Source organism: Eubalaena glacialis, chromosome 6 (genome assembly GCF_028564815.1).
Source record: "Eubalaena glacialis isolate mEubGla1 chromosome 6, mEubGla1.1.hap2.+ XY, whole genome shotgun sequence".
In the NCBI taxonomy this organism is placed as follows: domain Eukaryota; kingdom Metazoa; phylum Chordata; class Mammalia; order Artiodactyla; family Balaenidae; genus Eubalaena; species Eubalaena glacialis.
In genome coordinates this window covers 134430033-134449500 of record NC_083721.1, presented here as the reverse complement: position 1 = coordinate 134449500, position 19468 = coordinate 134430033, and the positions used below count along the sequence as shown (strand labels likewise).

The following is a 19468-nucleotide window of genomic DNA, read 5'->3' as shown; positions in this document are numbered from 1 at the left end:
ACATAATTGCCGGGACATGCAATTTTAAAAAAATTATTACAGCGTAGAAATTGCTTTGAATTAAAAACTGACAAAACCTGTGGGCTGATTTATCCCAAAACTGCTTCAATTCATCATCATAATCTCCCACAATAACATGAGTTACATCTTCATTGAGCTGATTAAAACGAACTCCACCTCCACTGTTAATAAGTCTTCTCAGTTTATCTAGCTTTCTGCCACTAAAACCGCAAAGATAGATCTGCAAAGAAAGAAAACATTTACTTTAGATTAATATATTTAAAATGGCTTATTTCTCTCAATAGAAACCTATTTATTAAAAGCATATATCTAAATCCATTGTGTGTAAATAAGACAACTCTTGTTTACATTTTAAGATACATTAAGAAGTGAAGTATATTCTGAAGGTTTGAATTTTAAAGTATTCTTAAATTTTATCATTTCTTCACAATCCCATAGCATTATTACCCTTTACAGTAGACACTACTTGATAAGTATTCTGAGGCTTTAAATAAAATAGAAGCCAGAATAATTCAATTATCTTCTGAACATTAGTGCACAGCAATTTCTAAAATCAGGTAGCTTCTTAAATTGGTCTTACCACTTTTAAATTTTAAAGTAATTACAGAAATAAACTGTCGTTGAACACTTGAATTCAGAAAAGCTAGGTTTAAATTTTGGTTCAGCTGCCAATGATTAACCACATGACCACCTCAAGATACTCAGACTCTTTAAACCAATTTTCTTACTTATATACTGAGATATCTTTTTCACAGAGTTGATTAAACAAGAAAATTTAAGTCAAAGAGCTAAGCAGAATGCTTAGGATGATACGTAAGCAGTAACTTACTTTTAACTATCAATATGTATATATATACTTTTTGAGGCACGGATGGGGTTATGTATATATTTAAACCAATTTAATCAATATAACAATCTTCTTCAACTCTATTTTACATAACGTGTCTTTAAAAAACTTCTTAATGACCAATCTATTCCTAACTGCATTTATATCCCAAACTAAATAACCTCCATCACTAGAATACACTTTAACAAAAATGAGGAATCATATGTTTTTGTATAAGAATAATTAAGTCATATCCAGAATTAGTATAGTCTAGATAAAAGATTATACAACACACTTCCTGTTCTGCTAGTAAACTGATAAGTTTTAAAAGTATAGAAAGGAAGGTAATTTGCCCAATTTCCTTAACAATAAGGTTAAATCTTTGCTACTCTAGAATTAATGCTTAGCCTATTGATTCTACAAGCAAGAATATATTAAGTGTTCAGTTCTAGAAGATATATATGATGATCCCATCAAAGACACTTATAAGATAGTTACTCAGACACTAAAAAATAAAATAGCCCAAGAGATATTAAACAAAGCAGTGCACCTAATGGTTAGGAATATAGGCTTTGGAGTAGATGTCTGGCTACTTAATGTCTGTGAAAGTCTGAACAGGAACTTTAATCCTCTAAGTATCAGTCTCAATATTATCTGTTTTAGAGTTATTTGTGGGAATTAAATGGGATTATATATAAAATGTATCAACAATGTATATGAAATAATTAGCACAGTGTCTATCATATTATAAACACTTAATAAATGATAGCTATAAATAAAAATCCATTAAGTGGTTCAGAAACTAAATGCTCTCAAAACACAGTAGATGGAAAGATTAAGGTAGTTATTAGGAAGGTTCAGAGAAGAGTTGAAAAAAATGATATGAACTTTTAATGGATGAGAGATGAAGGTACATCACAGGCAGAGAGCCCCTAATAGCTAAAAGATAGACATGGCCTAATGAGTGCATCTGCTTAGCTAGAGTGGAGGGCTTATGTAAATTAGGAACAAGCCCAACTCTGAAGGGTCTTCAAAGTGAAGCTACAAGTACTAAAGTATATTATCATTTACTGCATTTATTACATGATAAAGACATACCCGACAACCATCTAATAAATCTTCAGGTGCCTGAAATGCACTGACATCCAGATTTTCAAGTGTAGGCTCCACTTTGCTATTAAGAACTGAACTACATATCGATTCATTTATGCAACTTGCACTGATGTTGGAAATATCGCTGACATCTGAAAGAGTACGACCTACATATTAAAAACAAAGATGTAATTTATGGAGATAAAATAATTGTGATTACATATTTTCCTACACATGAACTTTTCTTATACAGAAAGAGCCATGAACAATTTCTAAAGTAAGATTCAAATGCTTTTACTGAAATCTTGGTGGCAAAGTATGAAAAGGGAAAATGAAACTAATTAAGGCTCATATCTTATTTAAATGAAAATATATTTAATACATTCTCTTAATAGTGACTTGCTTCCAATAAAAATCTGAAGTTGCTGGCTTTAAGGTCCAGGAAAGTTACATTTGAAAAAAAATGTATAACATTTGTTAAATTGCCAACATAATACCTCCAAAACAGAAATGGTTTTAAATTTTTATGAATACAGATGATCTACAACAATTGCAGCAAACTAATAAAGAAAATGTACTAATACCTGCATGCCAGTCAAGTTTTAAAAAATTAATTCTCTTAAGTCTTCATTAATATTCTTAATTTCTTTAATAATCTTGCGCATTACATGAGGGTATGAAAGTACGCATTCATTATAAAAAGAAATATCAGGAGTTCTGGACTAATTTTTTAATACAATTTGGTTATTTTATTATACAATTATACCTGAAAGCATAGCAAGAAAAGATGGAATTCCCTACTGTATCTCCCTGATCATATTAACAAATCAATTCTTACACAGAAAACTGACTGTCTTAAAACTGATTGTTTACTTTAATCCGAAAGAGACTTACTATCAGTTGTGTTGATCTGGCCAGTAGGAGTTGAAGTATCAGGCATAGTCTTTGTTTCTGGTCTAGACTCTGTCTTATATATGGATTCATCCTGACAAAAACCTTTCTCAACACTGTCAAAAAACCACTGCACAGTCACACAGTGTACATTCCATCTCCTGGCACATTCATATTTTTGACCTATTATGTTCATTAAGAAAGAGAAAGAGAGAGAGAGAGAGAAATGCAAACCATTAAAATCTTTGCAGAAATATTTAAATGACAGGTTATAAAAAAAATCTACCTGGGACAAAATTAAAGTTACCAGCAATTACTCTTACTTTTAACAGTATGCTATACAGTGTATTAAAAGGTAATATATTAGGTTATTGCTCAATTATATTTTCTATGTGTTGTTAAATACACATGCTATGTGAGGGGGTTTATCTTTTACAAAACTGCACAGAGACAGAGGCAACTGTGGGGTAACTCAATATTTTTGAGTACAGCCTCCATCATTTAAATTCTTTAAACCATTTTCTTAATCTGTAACATGGGGATAACTCACAGAATTATGTGGTTTAATAAACTGTATAAAATAACCATGAAAATTATAAATGTCTGCAATATAAAAAACACCAACTTTCAAGAGACTACTCCTATGTCAACAGGATTCTACTTGAAGTCCAGGATAGAGAGGCAAATAGTTAATTAAGTCATATTAAAAATACATATCTTTTATTACCTTAAAAAAACTTTTTAACACAATGTATTTTGAAACGGTATACAGAAACTGAGGACAATATATAGTAAACGACAAGAAAGGTTTCTTTGACATTCTTGAGAGCTGAGAGATGTACTGTCTTCAGATTCAGAAAACCAATAGCAGTTATCAACTTTACTCAATATCATAATTGGCCATACCCAAAGTTCTCACTTAAAGACAATTATTAATTGATTTTAATTTTTTTCCCTAATTTTACTTATTTAGGGAGCTTAATAAAACACAGTATGGATATAAAAAGATATAATAAAAATATTAATAAAACTCTGCTCTTATCAATTTTTATATATTTTAAGAGTACTGGTAAAAAAATATTCTCCAGAATAAAGGTTATAGAACACCAAAATTAACTGCAATTTTAAAGAATTCTTCTTCTTGGTAATATATTTTTCGTCTTTTAGTTGTCTCATGTTCTGCAAGGTGCATCTTCAAGTTAAAACTTGTAGTTCATTGAGTAAGGTTGATTCATTCAATTAAAAACTAAGCCAAGCTTTTAAAATTTATAATTAGAAAGAAATGTAATTTAGCGACATCTATTAGCTTTCTTGTTATTCATCCAAATCTCTCATCTCTTAAGTACTGGGTAACCGTGTGGGGACTTTAAAAACAAAAACAGAAACAAAAGATCTGAAAATAAATTTAGATAAAACACCACTGGAAATTTTTGTTTTTTAATATTTATTCAATGACCTGATAAAGACTTGGGAAGTCATGTAATTTTTCTAAAGATTATAAACCAAACTATGTTTGCAAGAAAAAAAATCATAGCAGATTTATGACATGTCAGAAGTAAAAGGTATTCTATAATGATCTTAAAATGTTAAATAGTAGAAAATGTTGCATTTGTTCATTTGGGAAACAGTTTTACCTTTTGGTTCTTGCACAATGAGGTGTGTACACTCATTCATTTTCAACTGTCCCATGTATTGACCTCCATGCTTAACTGTGAGTTGCTGAACTGCTTTCCTGTCTAAGCTACGTAAGCCAGTGACACAGATTATACAACCAAGAAAAATAGGACACTTGAAGTCTTCCATGTTTATATCGGTATATCTAGCTATTTTTCTGGGGAAAACAAACAATAAAAAAGAAAAAACATTAACATATTAAATATACCAGATAGTTTAAATTTTACCAGAAGAATAATGACAAACAACAGAAATATCACTAATGCTTTCCTCATTTTTTAGGATTTTAATCATTATTAAGAAAAGGGAAACTGACAAACACACTTCGAATGATACTAATTGCTCATCTAACTCAAACCATGTCTCTAATAAAAACTAATGTTTCAGAGTCTCTCAAATAAAACTGTTTTACGGGAAAATATGTATTTCATTAACTGTAAATCCATGCTGGTCAAAGTGGTGCATTTTCCAAAATTATAAGTCTAAATTTCTACCTAAAAACCCAAAGGTTCTTTGGTTGCTTACTAGAAAAACAGACTTTTAATTCTTCCATTATACTATACAAATAATAAGGAATGATTTTTGGCAGAATGCCAACAAAAATATCATTATCATTCTGTTGCCGTGCTAGGCAGATGTGCTGACGAAACAGGCTAGGAATGAGGGTGCCAACGTGGAGACATGTTTAGGATGTGCTAGATGGTGTTGAAAGGAAGACTGGAAAATGCCTGTTTAATTCAAACAGTGGTACCTTGACTTATTGGTTGTTAATCTAATTCTAATGGAAACTCAATTCTATCCTTTGAAATAGGCTCTAAGCTCCATGAGGGCAGGGATGCTGTCCTGTTTTGCTCTCCACTTATATCTAATGCCTAACTCAGGCCAGGTACATAAAATGGGCTCAGTTAATGTTTACTGAATGATCACATCTCAGTTAATGGCTTATATGTGTTTAAATTCAACCTTAAATATGTCCCTTTTGGGAGGGAATACAAATGCCAAAGTGGCTAAAATTTACTCTCCATCTTAACATGTTGACACAGTACTGAAGGATAAACGCAGCATAAAAGCTACAGTTGCCACACTGATTTTCTCAACTATTTTATAAATGTTTACTTCTGAAAACCATTTTATTATCAAAGCATTTCTTACCTTGTAGCTAATGCTAAAGCCGATAGCCCATTCCACCTATCAACTTATACCTTGATAATAAGAGCTTGTAGATTATCTTTTGTTTTCATTGGAGAGAAGAGTAATGATCCTATTTTTGTCCCCAAATAACAAATCCAAAGAGGATACCATAAAACCTCCCCTATGAAAACCCACAATGTGCCAAAATGATTGAATGTATCATTTATTCAAATCTAGAAAATATCTGAATATCTTTCTTACTTCTCTTGTGACTTCTCCCAAAGTGTTTTTATCCAAGAAGGAAGTAAAATAGGTTTCTTCAGGTTTGCAGCAACTAAATACTTTTTGCTACCAACTTCTCCTGCAATAAGGTGAGTTACTGATATGTTAAGGTCTCTGTATATGCGTCCACCCATCATTTGTACATATTTATGAACTTCTTCCTGTAGCCCCAAAGGAAAATATATTATTAATACTGAAACAAACAATATCTCTTCCATTTTTTTATACAATATCCCATAAACATCTTTTGTTGTTGTTAGCTTGAATGCACAAATGTTTCTCACCACTATAAAGTTAAATAATTAATGAAATTACTTTTTGGAAGATAAAGTATAAATTTTAGAATAATTACCTTTATATACATTATTTTCCTACATTTATCTTTTGCAACTCCATGAATTTAACTATGTTGGTTCTACAGTAAACACTATATATTTTAATATACTACATACATATTGATACTTAAAAATATACAAATTATATATAGAATATATAAAAACATATATGTAAATCTCAATCCTTTTTTAAAAGATTAAGTAACTATGGTGGAAAAATGTGACTCAAAAACAAACGGAAAATTACACAGGGAAAAAAGTGAGTTTCCTTTTTAAATCAAAACAAAAAACTTCAACTAGCTAGTTTGCAATAAAAGATTCCACTGTATTCAATTTATTAAAAAATATAATAATATATATATATATAATATATACACTGTCATCTTGACTTGGTTATCGGTCATAAACACCAAGTGCAAGGTCTTTCAAAATATCCCCTACACAGTGAAAAGTTAAGTGTGGAAATATAATACATACATATTGACCATATTCCACTCAATACCGCAACACCTACCCTTTTATCATTTTCCAGGCTTGTACAAGATATGGTTACATCAGACATAACCATGTTATAAACTGGATGTTCAGCTCTTGGGACACATCGTTGGTGGTGCATACAAAATATGACTACTTGAGGACCAACAATTCTGCAGCCAAGCTACAAAAACAGAGAAAGTTTACTAAGTAGAAAAAGACCTCCAGTCTTATAAAATTACATTTTGTAATACTGTATTTACCAATTCTTTACAGAAGTTGATGACCACTGCAGAAAAACCACCAAATTGTTACAAGAAAAAAAAATAACCATTATATAATTTCTCAGACACACCACACGTTAACATACACACACAAGCAAATCAAACAATGCAGGCTATCAAAAGAAATAAGCTCCAAAAGCCACACTCACTCAAAATTGCCGTTAAAATTTTAATCTCTGAAACAAACACAATCTTAGCAATAGGGGATATGAGTAACAGTCTTATGCCATAATAATTAGGAAATATCTACATTTACTTTTCAAATGAAGCACCCAGCCAATGAAGCAGTTAAAAAGTGCTGAGAGCCCAACTAACCCCCCTCTAAAAAACCTATTCTGCTACAAAAAAAGCATAATCCTAGGCAGTTCCTACATTTGTTTTTTAAATACTTTGTTTGCAACTCAATGTCTTTCCAAGGAAGACCCACAAAGACTTCTCCTAAGGTATCACTTTCATTGATAACTGAGAAACATGACAATCTTGCTCAACATCAGCACATCCAACCCAGACTAAAAAGCCTACAGCTGCCAAAGTCACCAAAGCATGACCGATGTAAACATCTACAGGGTAAATGATTATTGCTATCTTTTTAGTCAGTTATAAGAAAACTGAGTTTTTGATGCTACTGATTCTATCTTACAAGCGGTGTTATTTTCAAAAGGAGGGTAAGACCAACAATGCTTTTGGCAAAGGTGGGCAAAGACCTTCCATATACTGTACAGACAGTACTGCATCTACCTACTCTTCTATGTTTTCTTCTCCTTCAAACAAGAATCACTTCTTTGTAATCTGAATGGAATTACAGCCAGTTTACTTTTATTTCAATGCTTCTCTCTTGTCCAGACACCAAAAAAGTAATGAGTCAGTAGACTCTAGAATCAACAAAAAGAAATAAGATGGCTCAATGGTATATTAGCAATGCTCGGCCCCCAAACGCTTCCTTTAGCATATAATTTTTCAGACCCTATACAAAGTACAGGTACTAAAATTCAAGAGCACATAGGAAAGACAGTAAGTAACCAAGGATTATGTTGAAGTCTTTTCCTACTCTACTATTTTTCCCTAATATATCTTGCAATCAAACTGAGTTTAAGTACAGTAGAACTTCATCAATAAAATGCTTCATTACTACAGGGTTAAATTATTCTAAGTGAAGTTAAATTCCCTGAAATATAAAAATTACATACTAACCAAAGCCTACTGTAATATGATTAACCTTGAAAAATACTATTCTGGTCTTCCAAAACCAAAGGATTCTTCTCAATTCATAATTTGCAAAATACTTCATGATCAGTAAAGAACTTATGTCCACTGAAGCAAAAACAAACCAAAAAACAGACTACCTGAAAGAACACACTAAAAGTTAGCAAACCTTTTTGAGATGATCAAAGACTTTGCCACTAAAAGGGTCACAGATATAAAGTGATCTATCATTCTCCTTCATTTTCAATGCCTCTTCTTCTGTAATAATCTGAAGATATTCTTCTGATTGGAACTCTTTTATTGACTGAAAGAAAAAGTTACGAATGCATATGAAATAATTCACCTGTATTTATGTCCTATGAACTCTATCTTTAAAATCCGTCTCAAACCCAGCCCTTCTCCTATTGAAAGGAACCGTCATCTCTCACTAGACCTGTGCAGAAGTCTCCAAAGTGGTTCCTTCTCCCTCCCTTGCCCTAAATCTATTCTCTACCCAGCAGCTGGTAATCTTTTTAACAATACAAAAAAGGTCATGTCACCCTGCTCAAAACCTCCAGCAGCTTCCCACCACACTCAGAATAAAATCCACGTTTCTTACAATTGCCTATAAGACCGTAGAGTCTGGCCCCTGCCTGTCTCCCCACGCTTACCTTCTTCCTCTAATCCCTTTTGCTCACTCTTCCCTAGCCACTCCTGCTTTCTTTTGCAACCTAGAACAAACTAAGCATGACCTCATTTAGAGGTTTTACTCTTTTTCCCGCTGCCTGGAATACTCTTCCCCCCAGGACTTCACCTGACTTACCTCACTTCAACCACATCTGCTCACATGTCACTTCCTCAGAGATGCCTTTCCTTATCACCCTTTTCTAAAATATTCTTTCCCTATCCCTCAAGTGTATTTTATGAATAAAAATAACATAGATATTATATATATATATATACACACACACACACGTATACACATACTGTTTTTGTCTCTCTCCCTTCTAAGAATGAAAATTTCATGATCTGTCTTGTTTGCCAAAATATCCTGGCTCCCAGTAAACACTCGAATATTTTCTGAACAAATTTTGAAGTCCTTACATTAAATACTTAGGGTGATCCTTTTAAAACAATTAAGTCAGATCATGTTACTCTTCCGATTAAAACCCCCCAGTGGCTCTCCATCTCACTGGAAGAAAAAGCCAAAGTCTTTACCATGGCCCACAAGGCCCTTCATGACCTCCTTACTCTTACTCTCTAAAGCATACCTTAGCATTCTTTCCACATCCCTTGTTCACTACACTACAGCCACACTAAAGCAGGACAGACACCGCAAGCACTTTCCCAGGGCTTGTGTATGATTATTTCCTCTGCCTGAAACCTTACTCTGCAGATATCCACATGGCTCATTTTCTCACCTCCTTCAAGTATACTCAAATATCATCTTCTCCATAAAGTCTACCCTGATCACACTCCATTTAAAATAAATTGTAACCTTCCCTTCTCTCCCAACAAGCAACCTCCAGAACACCTTAACCTGTTTTGTTTTTCTCTTCCCATAGCACTTGGCACCTTTAACATATTATATAGTTTACTCATTTATATGTCTGATTAATGTCTATTTCCTCCAGCTAGAATAGAATGTAAGCTCTGAGAAAGTATGGATCTTTGCCTGCTCTCATCACTGATGTATCCCAAGTACTAGAACAGTGCTCCTTAGATGATGGACACTCAATAATTGTTTGCTCAATGAATGAACTTTAAAGAAAAACCTGCTACAACAGTGTTCCTTAAACTTTAACGTACACAGGATCTTGTTAAAAAGCAGATTCCAACTGGTAAGTCTGAGTTGGGGTCCAACTCTCAGGCCATGGTGATGCTACTGTGGTCTGTGAGTAGCAAGGCTCTACACTACCTAGATAATATAATACTGTACATAATGAGACATAGTTAACAATTAACAACAACGAAAATGAAGTGTAAACAATATAGGACTGACTCAGATTTTTTCAACACACAAAGGTCTATGGTTAGTAGACAAAAAGAAAACAATTTAATTTCCAAGAATAGTAGGTCCGTCACTTTCAATAGAAATGTCATTAAAGATTTCAAGCCCCCCAAAATACATAATGATATACTAATATCAATTCAAAAATGTGTAACTATGAGATACCTACGAATGTAGACTACAGTAAAACTATTATGAAAATAAAATAACTATGACTAAGACAAAAAAGCCTAATAAATCAAAAACACTAAAAACAAGAAAATGAATTCACAGCATCAAACAAGACATTTTCAAGTAGTCTTACCTCAAGAGCTTTAAAAAAACATTCAGAATTGTCTGAAGACTTTAAAAACTTCACAAATAACGGTTCTTTGTCATTTTGGGACATTTTTGAACTGTCAAAATAAAGGAACCATTAACAAGAACAAAAACACATTACATATTAAGTTAAATGTTTAAAGCACCTATTTTTCTGCGAAGACAAGAATGCCAAAGGACAAACATTCCGGCCTTGCCCATGAATTCATCCATTACGGTTTGTAAGAAACACTGGAATGTGGGCACAATCAAGGAAAAAGATGACAACACCAATCCTTGCAAATCAGAGAACGAAATTAATGTCGCTAAACTGAATACATCGAGGACCTTTGCTCTGGGGCTAAGTCCCCGAAGCCAATAGTCATTCAATTGCATTAAGCTTAAGGATGCTCAGAACGAATCGGTCCCTGCGGGTATCCGCGGCCCTCGAGGTAGGTTCAGCCCTCAGTAAACGGACTTCAAATATAAACATGAAAGCCAGCCAGCAAAGTCAGGCGCCTAAAAGGCCGGACGCTCTCGCTCCCCAGGTCCCAGGGAAAGGCCCGGCTCTCGGTCCAGCCGCAGTTACTCCCTCTCCGGCGTCTAAGTCCCATCCGCCGGTCCAGGGGCCGGTTACAAGGTCCGGAAACCAGGGCCCGGAAGGCCAGAAGCAGCATCGCGACCCCCCCCAGCGGGGCGGGGGGAGGGAGCAGGGTCCTTACTCCGAGCCTCACTCACCTCCGTGGAGCCTGGGGGTCTCCGGGCGGCGAGTGGGGGCCGCACGGTCCGCGGGACGGCGGCTGGGGTCGGGCGCCAGCCCGGCACACAACCGCCGCCCCCAGCGGCGCCCCCAGCCCTAGCAAGCGCAGACCCGGAAATTGCCGAACCGCGACCCGATTTTCGCGCCAGCCGCGCGGACGCGCCCATCCCTTCCGGCGGAAGTGACGCCACCGCAGTTGCGGGAGGAGGGCGGAGGCGTAAGCTGCGGAGGTGGGTGGAGCGTATGTCGCGATGGGCCGGGGGCGAGGGGTACTAGGAGCGTTGAGGTCGGAGCCTCGAGGTCGGAGCCTCGCGATCAGGGCTTGCAAGCGCGGGCTTGTGCTCCGCTGGGAGCTGGCCAAGCGCCCACGGCTAGCGGGTGGGGCCGCAGGCCAGAAGTGCCTTACAGGAGGCCTTAACACATCAAAAAATATAGGCAGGGAAAAGGTTTCCTTAATAAATATTTATACTGAGAAACCATATATTATCATCCAGAACTCTGTGAGGCAAATAGTGGTATCTCCATTTTACAGATGTAAAAACTGAGGCTTAGGGAAGGTAAATGACGTGTTCAAGGTCACAGTAAGTGGTAGAATTAAGACTGCATCCAAGTCTTTTTGACTCCATGGATTGGCGGACTGGATTCTTTTTCCTCCAGTATAGCCCGAATGTACTCACCCGCTACCACAGCCAAGAGGTCTAAAGGGAAGAAAGATGTCAGGATGACGTGAATTACACACCTGGTGCAAAGGGGTCTTTGCCAACTTCTTCAGGAGTGCCACCCCACCCCCTTCAGTGAGCATCTCATTTTCTTTCTCTGTAATTCCCCGAGTGTTGGGCATGTTCTGGGATGCAACCTAATGTTCAAATAGCAGAGGTCAGGGGAGAGGCGGTGAAATAGGACTGCAGGATCTCCGCTTGTTGATGGCCAATGACAAACTGCTTAGTTAGCGTTTTTCCTCATTTTATTCTTGACTACTGAGATTGAGAATATCAGGACTTGAGTAATGTGACAGTTTCATGACCTGTCCTTCAACTGTTTTTAGTGTCTCAAGATGGCAAAGAGCGGCAGTGTGTGAACACACCTGTGGAAGGTGAGTCAGAATCTGTAACACTGGGGCTCAAAGGTAAAGGCCTGTTGTCAGGGAGGGGGTGAGGAAAGCCTTACGAATAAACCAAAGTTATTAGAGTTGTTAAACAAAAAAAAAGAGAGATGACCCTGCCGCAGTCCCTCGTGAAGGAGCAGGTCTGTCGTGGGGCGTGTCACAGTGGACAGAGGGCTCCTGCTTGTACCGCCTCTGCGCACTCCGCTCAGCAGTCCTCTAGAACACGGACATCGCTGGCCGCATCACGTCGATGGGAAAGTGAGGCTCAGCGACGGTGTGACTTGCCCAGGGCCACACAGCCGGGAAGTGGCTGCACCTGGGTTTGAGCAGAGGCGCCGTGACTGGAACCCCCCTGCCCTTCCTGACCCACCACAGTGCTCCCTGTCACATACCGCCACCCATCTCTGCACCGGGGCAGGAGCCCGTTCCTGACATTTCTGGGGCCCAGTGGATGCCTCAGAGGAGGAGGAGGGGAGTCATAGATGGTGCTACTGAAGAGGAGGAGGATGAAAATGAAATCAGCCCTTTAGCTTTTAGTGGCTGGCTTTGAATAGCTGGGGAGTCGATCTCCTCTTCAGAATAGGAGACCAGGTGACAAGTTTTCCCATCTGTGTCTCCCCATGGGCAGAGAGGTTCTGTGTCTGTCCCTGAGGTACCTAGTCTTGGGCATTGGCTGGAGCAGTGGTTCTCTAGGTAGTGCGGTGTCTGGACCAGCAGCATCAGTGTCGCCTGAGAACTTGTGAGACGTGAGCGTTCTTGAGTCTGACCGCAGGTCTGCTGGGGTCCAGGATGGGGCCGCTGCTCTGTGTTTTAACAAGCCCTCGGGATGATTCTGATGCATATTAACGTTTGCTTGAATAGCAATCCCTTAGGAAAAGGTGAAAATGGTTATATGGGTTGTGGTCCATGAAGATGTTGGTGACAGCAGGGAATAGTTGTGATGTGTCCTCAGGCAGCTGCCTCTGAAGTTGGGGTCTGGGCATTAACTTCCCCCTTACTTCCCTGTTTCCTTGGCACTTCTGTCACCCAGAGCCAGTCACTCCAGACCCTGCTTGGAGTAGAATTAAAGGGAACTTTATCTGTTTGTAAAATGAAAAAATACAGGAAACAAATATGACAAAATAGTTACTTTTAAAATATGGGTGGTTGGGAATATGAGTATTTCTTGTTATATTTTGCTACGTAAGATTTCTGAAAACTAAAACATAAACTAAAAGTAGATTTTTTTTTTCAGTGATAGGGTTTTAGATTTGTTTCCAGTGCTGTAAATGAATAAATATGTACAAATAAGGGGATGTATAATTAAAAAATGAGATTAGTAAATGATCTTTCTTGCTGCAGAAATAGTCTTTGCAGTGGCAAAATATTTATTTAAACTGTTGTCTTCAGTACCTGGAAGGTAGAACATAGGCCTACTGAGTCTGCTGAAGTGTTGGGAAGAGGAGGTAAAATAGAATGTTAGCGGCACGTGTTGGTTGCTATTGGCTGCATTTAATTAGGCATTATAAGAAAGTGATAAACTCAGGGAAGAACTGGCTTGTTTGCAAGCAAAAAATAAAAGGAATTAAAAAGTTCAAAACTGGCGATTTGCAAGTTGGAAAAGCTGACTGCATCTAGACTCTAAAAGTGAGAGAGGAACCCAAGAGAGTTTTTCCAGACCAAATGTACATTACAACCCATCCACGTGGAAAAGACCTAGTTAAGAGTGTGGTCCTCCCACCCAAGCTAGGTAGGCACCATTAATTGAGAGAGAAAGGTTTGGGGCCAAGGATAGCAATCAGGCGTGAAAATTAGTCCAGGAGAGAACTGTGGGTGTGGCAGCTACTGTAGGGGAGCAGCTCTGCCATGGCTTCCTGGCAGACATGCACACATCCATGCAAGCTAAGGTTGGGATTGCAGCATATGTGAGCCAAAACTCTCTGTGATCCTGCAGGAACATGAGAGGATGGAGGCCACCTCCCACTTGTCTTCCTGCCTCCCCCGGAAGGCTGTCATCAGATAGTTTCTCATCACCTCCCAGATTCTGATGAAGTGTGGGGCTTTCTGCACCACTCCCCTCAGAATAGAGCTACAGAATATAAAACGACTTAGCTACCATCTAGATTTGGCTCCCCAGTGATGGGGTTTCCCACAACTCAAGTTGCAGTCACCAGCCCCTTCAGTGTCATCCTTTTTGGTGTGTGGGTAAGGACCCAGGGAGCTGGCACCTTTGGCTTCTTCCTTTTTGCTATCTATGGAATAATAAACATGTCTCATGTATCTTCTCCAGCCTCATCAGTCAGGCCTTGCCCTTGGCCTTGTCTTGTATGTGTGAAACTGACTGGGAGCAAATAGATCTGAAGGTTACTAAGGTTCTGAAGGTTCATTGTTTTGTGAAGAAAACCAGAAATCCGGAGTATTCAAACTTTGTACAACCTTCAAGCTTGCATAGTCGGAAGTGGGTGAAAAGTCATACAGCCCCCAGGGAGCACAAGCTCCTCAGTACCCCATCCAGACCTGGCTAGAGAGGATAATATTGACAGAAAAGGAAGACCATCCCAGAGGGAGGGGCCAGGGACCTTGGAGAGCAATGAGCAAAGGAACTGCTTTCAGAGAGCAGAACCTGGATCTAGTCAGGCAGAGGAGCCACCCGATGCCTGCCCAGCAGGACTTCAAAGCTAATGCTGATCCGCAACAGCTAGGAGTCTCCCCTCCTTCCCTTTCTGAAAAGGAATTTTATTGTAATTATTCTGTCCCTGCTCCACCATTGTATAGCAGGTATGCGATTGGGTCGGGGTGAGGGGTGGGCAACAACTGTACTTGTTAGTCCACGTGTCACTGGACCATCCCGTGGACTCTGGCTGAGACTGTGTAGCAGATCCTTAGTATCCCATACATATCCCCTCAGCCTTACCACTCACAGACATATTGGGAAACTTCCAACTGCCAGCACCTGCATTCCTTTGCATGAAGGCATTCTCTGACACCAGGAGTCTGCTTAGCCACCTGTACAGTATCCCAGAAGGCAAGGGGATTTATGACCCATGGGAAAAAACCCTCAAACAATGACTGACAGGAGTTCGTGTAAAAAGACTCATGTTTGCAAGCCTCTTAATGGGATATTCTACCCTGGCTCCCAGAGTTTCCCCAGTGGAATTAAGCCCCAGTCTCCACAGTGGTAACTGACCTGTCAGTACATCCTTTGGATGCCTTCTAATCCCTGTCTCCCTTCCCCATTCTCTAACCTTTGTTTCTTCACTTACCAAATAAAACATTTAGAAAGGGTTGTCTAAAAGTGTGCTTTCTGGGGAAACTCAAACTGAGGCAAAAGACCCAAGGCATGCGGTCCTCTTTGATAGTGTGTGTTGTTGCTGGGACAAAGTTGCCCAGCCAGGGATTCCAGTTCCCATCCTATTTGCATCTCGGTGGGATCGTGTGACTGAGTTATAGCCAATAGAATATAGGTAGAAGTGATGTTTAGCACTTCCAGGCCTGGCTCGTGGAAACTTCTTGTACCGCCTTACACAATTCCTTATTCTAGATGTCAATACACAAGGCAATCTTGGAAACCACATGTTGAAAATGGCAGAGCATCTCTTAGCCTGGATCTCTGAATGACTGACCAGAGCTATGAAGGTGAACTCCCCATCCCTGCCTCTCCAACAAAACAAGACCACTGCTGCCATCTGGGCTTTATATTAGCAAGAAGCCAACTTCCATTATGTTAAACCATTGAGATTGGGAGTTGCATCTGTTATGTCAACTAGTACCAACCTAATCAATTCTGAAGTTGCCAGGGTTTAAACAAATGTGCTGCCACTTCAAAAACTGTTTTTATTACCACAAAGGCCCTTGGAAAGAGGAAAGTGAAACTGCTTCAGAGACAAATGCCAGAGGCCACATGGGGAGAGCCTGAACTTGGAAGCAGGCTGCCTAATTTGAATGCCGGCTCTGACACGTACTGGCTGTCTGACCTTCGGCAAGTAACTTAACCTCTCTGTGCTTCGCTTTCTTCCTGTATGAAATGGGGATGACAATAGCACCTACCTTATGGAGTTGCTATAAATTAATATCTGAAAAGCACTTAGCTCAGTGCCTCGCACACAGTTAATGATAAATTCACAAATTCCTGATTTTCCAAAGGCCATCATGAAGTCTTTAAATTGTTTCCTACAATACAATCTCCTAACCTCCTGCTCTGCTGTTATGAGAGATTGTGCCAAAACAACAGAGATGGCTTTAGGACTATGGATGTCCTTCCTTTGCAATATGACTTTGTTCCAGTACATAGGAATTTTCCAGAGTTTGCTCCACTTAGAGGTCAGAGGGCATCTTGGTCTATTGGATTTAGGCTGTGTTAGCTTTAGGTAGATCATTAACCTTAGGAGCAATGCTCACCTCTTGACCCTATTTGGTTTTTGTCCACAGGCCTACAGAGAAGATTGTTCAACCTACTTTTGAGTCAATCCTTTACATGCATTTATTCATAATAATTATCATATATTTGATCATTTTTTTTGAGTCTTATACCAGGCACTGTTTTCCAACCTAGGGTTAGCATGCTGAACAAGAAGAATGTGGTCTCTGCCCTCATAGACCCTATTTCCTTTCAAAGGTATGAATAAATGAGGATTTAGAGCAGTTGTGAGCACAATAACTTGTAAAATTCATTCATTCAGTAACAGTATACTAGAATCTTCAAAAATAAAGATTAAAAATTAGTAGTTAATGTCCTCATTTGTGCTTCTGTAATGATGAAGTAGCTTGTTCAAGAACTGTGCTCTTGTTGAGCACATCTAGATGTGGATAAAGCACCAGAAAACATCTATTTAAGAGCATTAGACATTAGAGGTGCCAAATTTCTGGAAAAGGGAAGGGGTAACCCAGGGAGGTGAGATGACATTCTGCAACCACATTTCCTTGGGGGAATTTGCCACTTCCTGGTACAAGGTAAGAGGTATCTGGCTTTGCCTGAGCAGAGGGCTCCTGCTAGCAGAGCTTTGGCAGTCTCACAGCTGGAAGAAAAACGCAAGTGGAGACAAGATCCAAATGAGAAGGGAGGTGCAGAGAACTAAGCCTGATAAATGACCAGTTCTCCCCTTAAGATATTTGGCACAATTTGAAGTTCCATGGAAAGGGAGGCAAAAAATATAATTCCACACCTTAGAGAGGTCCCAAAGAATATACCAGGTGTATTAGTTTCCTATTGCTGCTGTAACAATCACCACAAATTAAGTGGCTTAAAACAACACAGATTTATTATATTACAGTTTTGTAGGACTAAAGTCTGAAATGGGTCTCACGGGGCTAAACTCAGGTTGTCAGCAGGGCTGCTCTCCTTTCTGAAGGCTCCATAGGAGAATCCATTTTCTGGCTTTTCCTGCTTTAGAGCTGCTCACGTTTCTTGGCTCATGGCCACAGCCCATTCCATCTTCAAAGCCAGCAACTGCAGGCTTTCTTTGCCTTATTCAGACACTAACTCTTCTGCTTCCCTCTTCCGCATTTAAAGGACCCTTGTGATTACACTGACCCTCACAGATAATTTAGGATAATCTCTTTATTCCCAAATTGCCTGGCTAGCAACTTTAGTTCCATCTGCAACGTTAATCCTCCCTTGCCATGTAGCATAACATATTCACAGTTTGTGGGATTAGGACATGGATGTCTTTGGGGGGCCATTTTTCTGCCCACCACACCAGGCTTTCAGTGGGAAGACATAGGAGCCTATCAAAACTGCAGACTAGTCTTGATTCAGCCAAACCTCGATTGGATGAAAGTGATCAGTCCCCATTTTATCTTCTTAGTAGAATAAAAGGGTGAAAAAGGTGGAGAATTTCATTTGAGAATTGGAATCTATGACCAAGAAATAAAAATGGAAATTCTAGCAGTGAAAAAGGCAATCGTTCCACTAAAGATGCAAGAAAAAGTGTCTTTGCACTTGTGGCAGCCAAGACTGAATGGAGGAATACAGGAATTACAAAACCATGGAAAGAGAATTTTTGCAACTCAGAAATAACCTTCTAAACAGCAAAGAGCCTGTTTTACTCCCCCCAAAAAGTCTGAAATGTGAGTTTACATGAAAAAGGCAATAATTTATGTTTATTTCTCATTAAGTAGATTTAACAATACAATAGATGCAAAGAAGAGAGGATTAGTAAACTGAAAGTTAGATTAATATAAAATATCCAAACTGAAACACAAGAAAAAAAAATGGAAATACAGAAAAAGGCATGATACATGTGTGCATTTGAAAAAGATTACTACAGGGACTTCCCTGGTGGTCCAGTGGGTAAGACTCCACGCTCCCAATGCAGGGGGCCCCAGTTCAATCGCTGGTCGGGATACTAGATCCCGCACGCCGCAACTAAGAGTCTGCATGCCACAACAAAGATCCCGCACGCGGCAACAAAGATCCCATGTTCCGCTACTAAGACCAGACAAAATAAATAAATAAATATTAAAAAAAAGATTACTACACATAAAATTACAGTTGTAGAAGTAGAATCAACAGAATAGGCAGGAGGAATATTTAAACAAACAATGGCTGAGAATTTTCCAAAAGTAATAAAAAAAATAGCCCAGGGCTTCCCTGGTGGCGCAGTGGTTGAGAGTCTGCCTGCCAATGCAGGGGACGCGGGTTCGAGCCCTGGTCTGGGAGGATCCCACGTGCCGCGGAGCAACTGGGCCCGTGAGCCACAATTACTGAGCCTGCGCGTCTGGAGCCTGTGCTTGGCAACGAGAGGCCGCGATAGTGAGAGGCCTGCGCACCGCGATGAAGAGTGGCCCCCGCTGGCCACAACTAGAGAAAGCCCTCGCACAGAAACGAAGACCCAACACAGCCATACATACATACATACATACATACATACATACATACATAAAGAATGTAAGCAGACAAGAATAGCATTAAGAAAATAAATAAATAAAAATAAAAATAAAAAAATTAAAAAAAAAAAATAGCCCATACCTTCACAGCTAGGGTAAAATCACACTTAGGCATATGATGGTCAAACCAAAGAACATGAGGAAGATAAAGGGAATATTTTAAAAGCAGCCAGAGGAAAAAGACAAATTACCTTCAAAGGAACAACAGTTGACCTCAGTTGACTTCTCAACAGAAATTA

The 19468-nt window shown here is 38.9% G+C and overlaps 2 protein-coding genes across 6 annotated transcripts in view; one reads left to right on the top strand and one right to left on the bottom strand.

Moving 5' to 3' along the window:
* The window catches only part of TOPBP1 (DNA topoisomerase II binding protein 1), a 70060-nt gene extending 58663 nt beyond the window's left edge, over positions 1 to 11397 (bottom strand). For 3 of the 4 annotated variants that reach the window (XM_061194656.1, XM_061194658.1, XM_061194659.1), the window contains exons 1-9: positions 11239 to 11397; positions 10508 to 10598; positions 8383 to 8517; positions 6767 to 6910; positions 5897 to 6078; positions 4465 to 4661; positions 2834 to 3013; positions 1946 to 2106; positions 78 to 241 (exon numbers count right to left, since the gene is read on the bottom strand). In XM_061194656.1, coding sequence (XP_061050639.1) covers positions 78 to 241; positions 1946 to 2106; positions 2834 to 3013; positions 4465 to 4661; positions 5897 to 6078; positions 6767 to 6910; positions 8383 to 8517; positions 10508 to 10591 — 1247 coding nt within the window. In that variant the 5' untranslated portion in view covers positions 10592 to 10598; positions 11239 to 11397. The remainder of the gene's footprint in view (positions 1 to 77; positions 242 to 1945; positions 2107 to 2833; positions 3014 to 4464; positions 4662 to 5896; positions 6079 to 6766; positions 6911 to 8382; positions 8518 to 10507; positions 10599 to 11238) is intronic. The other variant, XM_061194657.1, reaches the window with a different exon arrangement.
* A 75-nt stretch (positions 11398 to 11472) lies between these two features.
* LOC133093704 (inhibitor of carbonic anhydrase) overlaps positions 11473 to 19468 on the top strand; it is a 55509-nt gene continuing 47513 nt past the window's right edge. The window contains exons 1-2 of one of the 2 annotated variants that reach the window (XM_061193675.1): positions 11473 to 11490; positions 12306 to 12353. Coding sequence is in view for 1 of the 2 variants with exons in the window: in XM_061193673.1 (XP_061049656.1) it covers position 12054; positions 12306 to 12353 (49 nt within the window). In the remaining variant the exon portion in view is untranslated. Of the gene's footprint in view, positions 11491 to 11922; positions 12055 to 12305; positions 12354 to 19468 lie in introns of those variants that run through there. The other variant, XM_061193673.1, reaches the window with a different exon arrangement.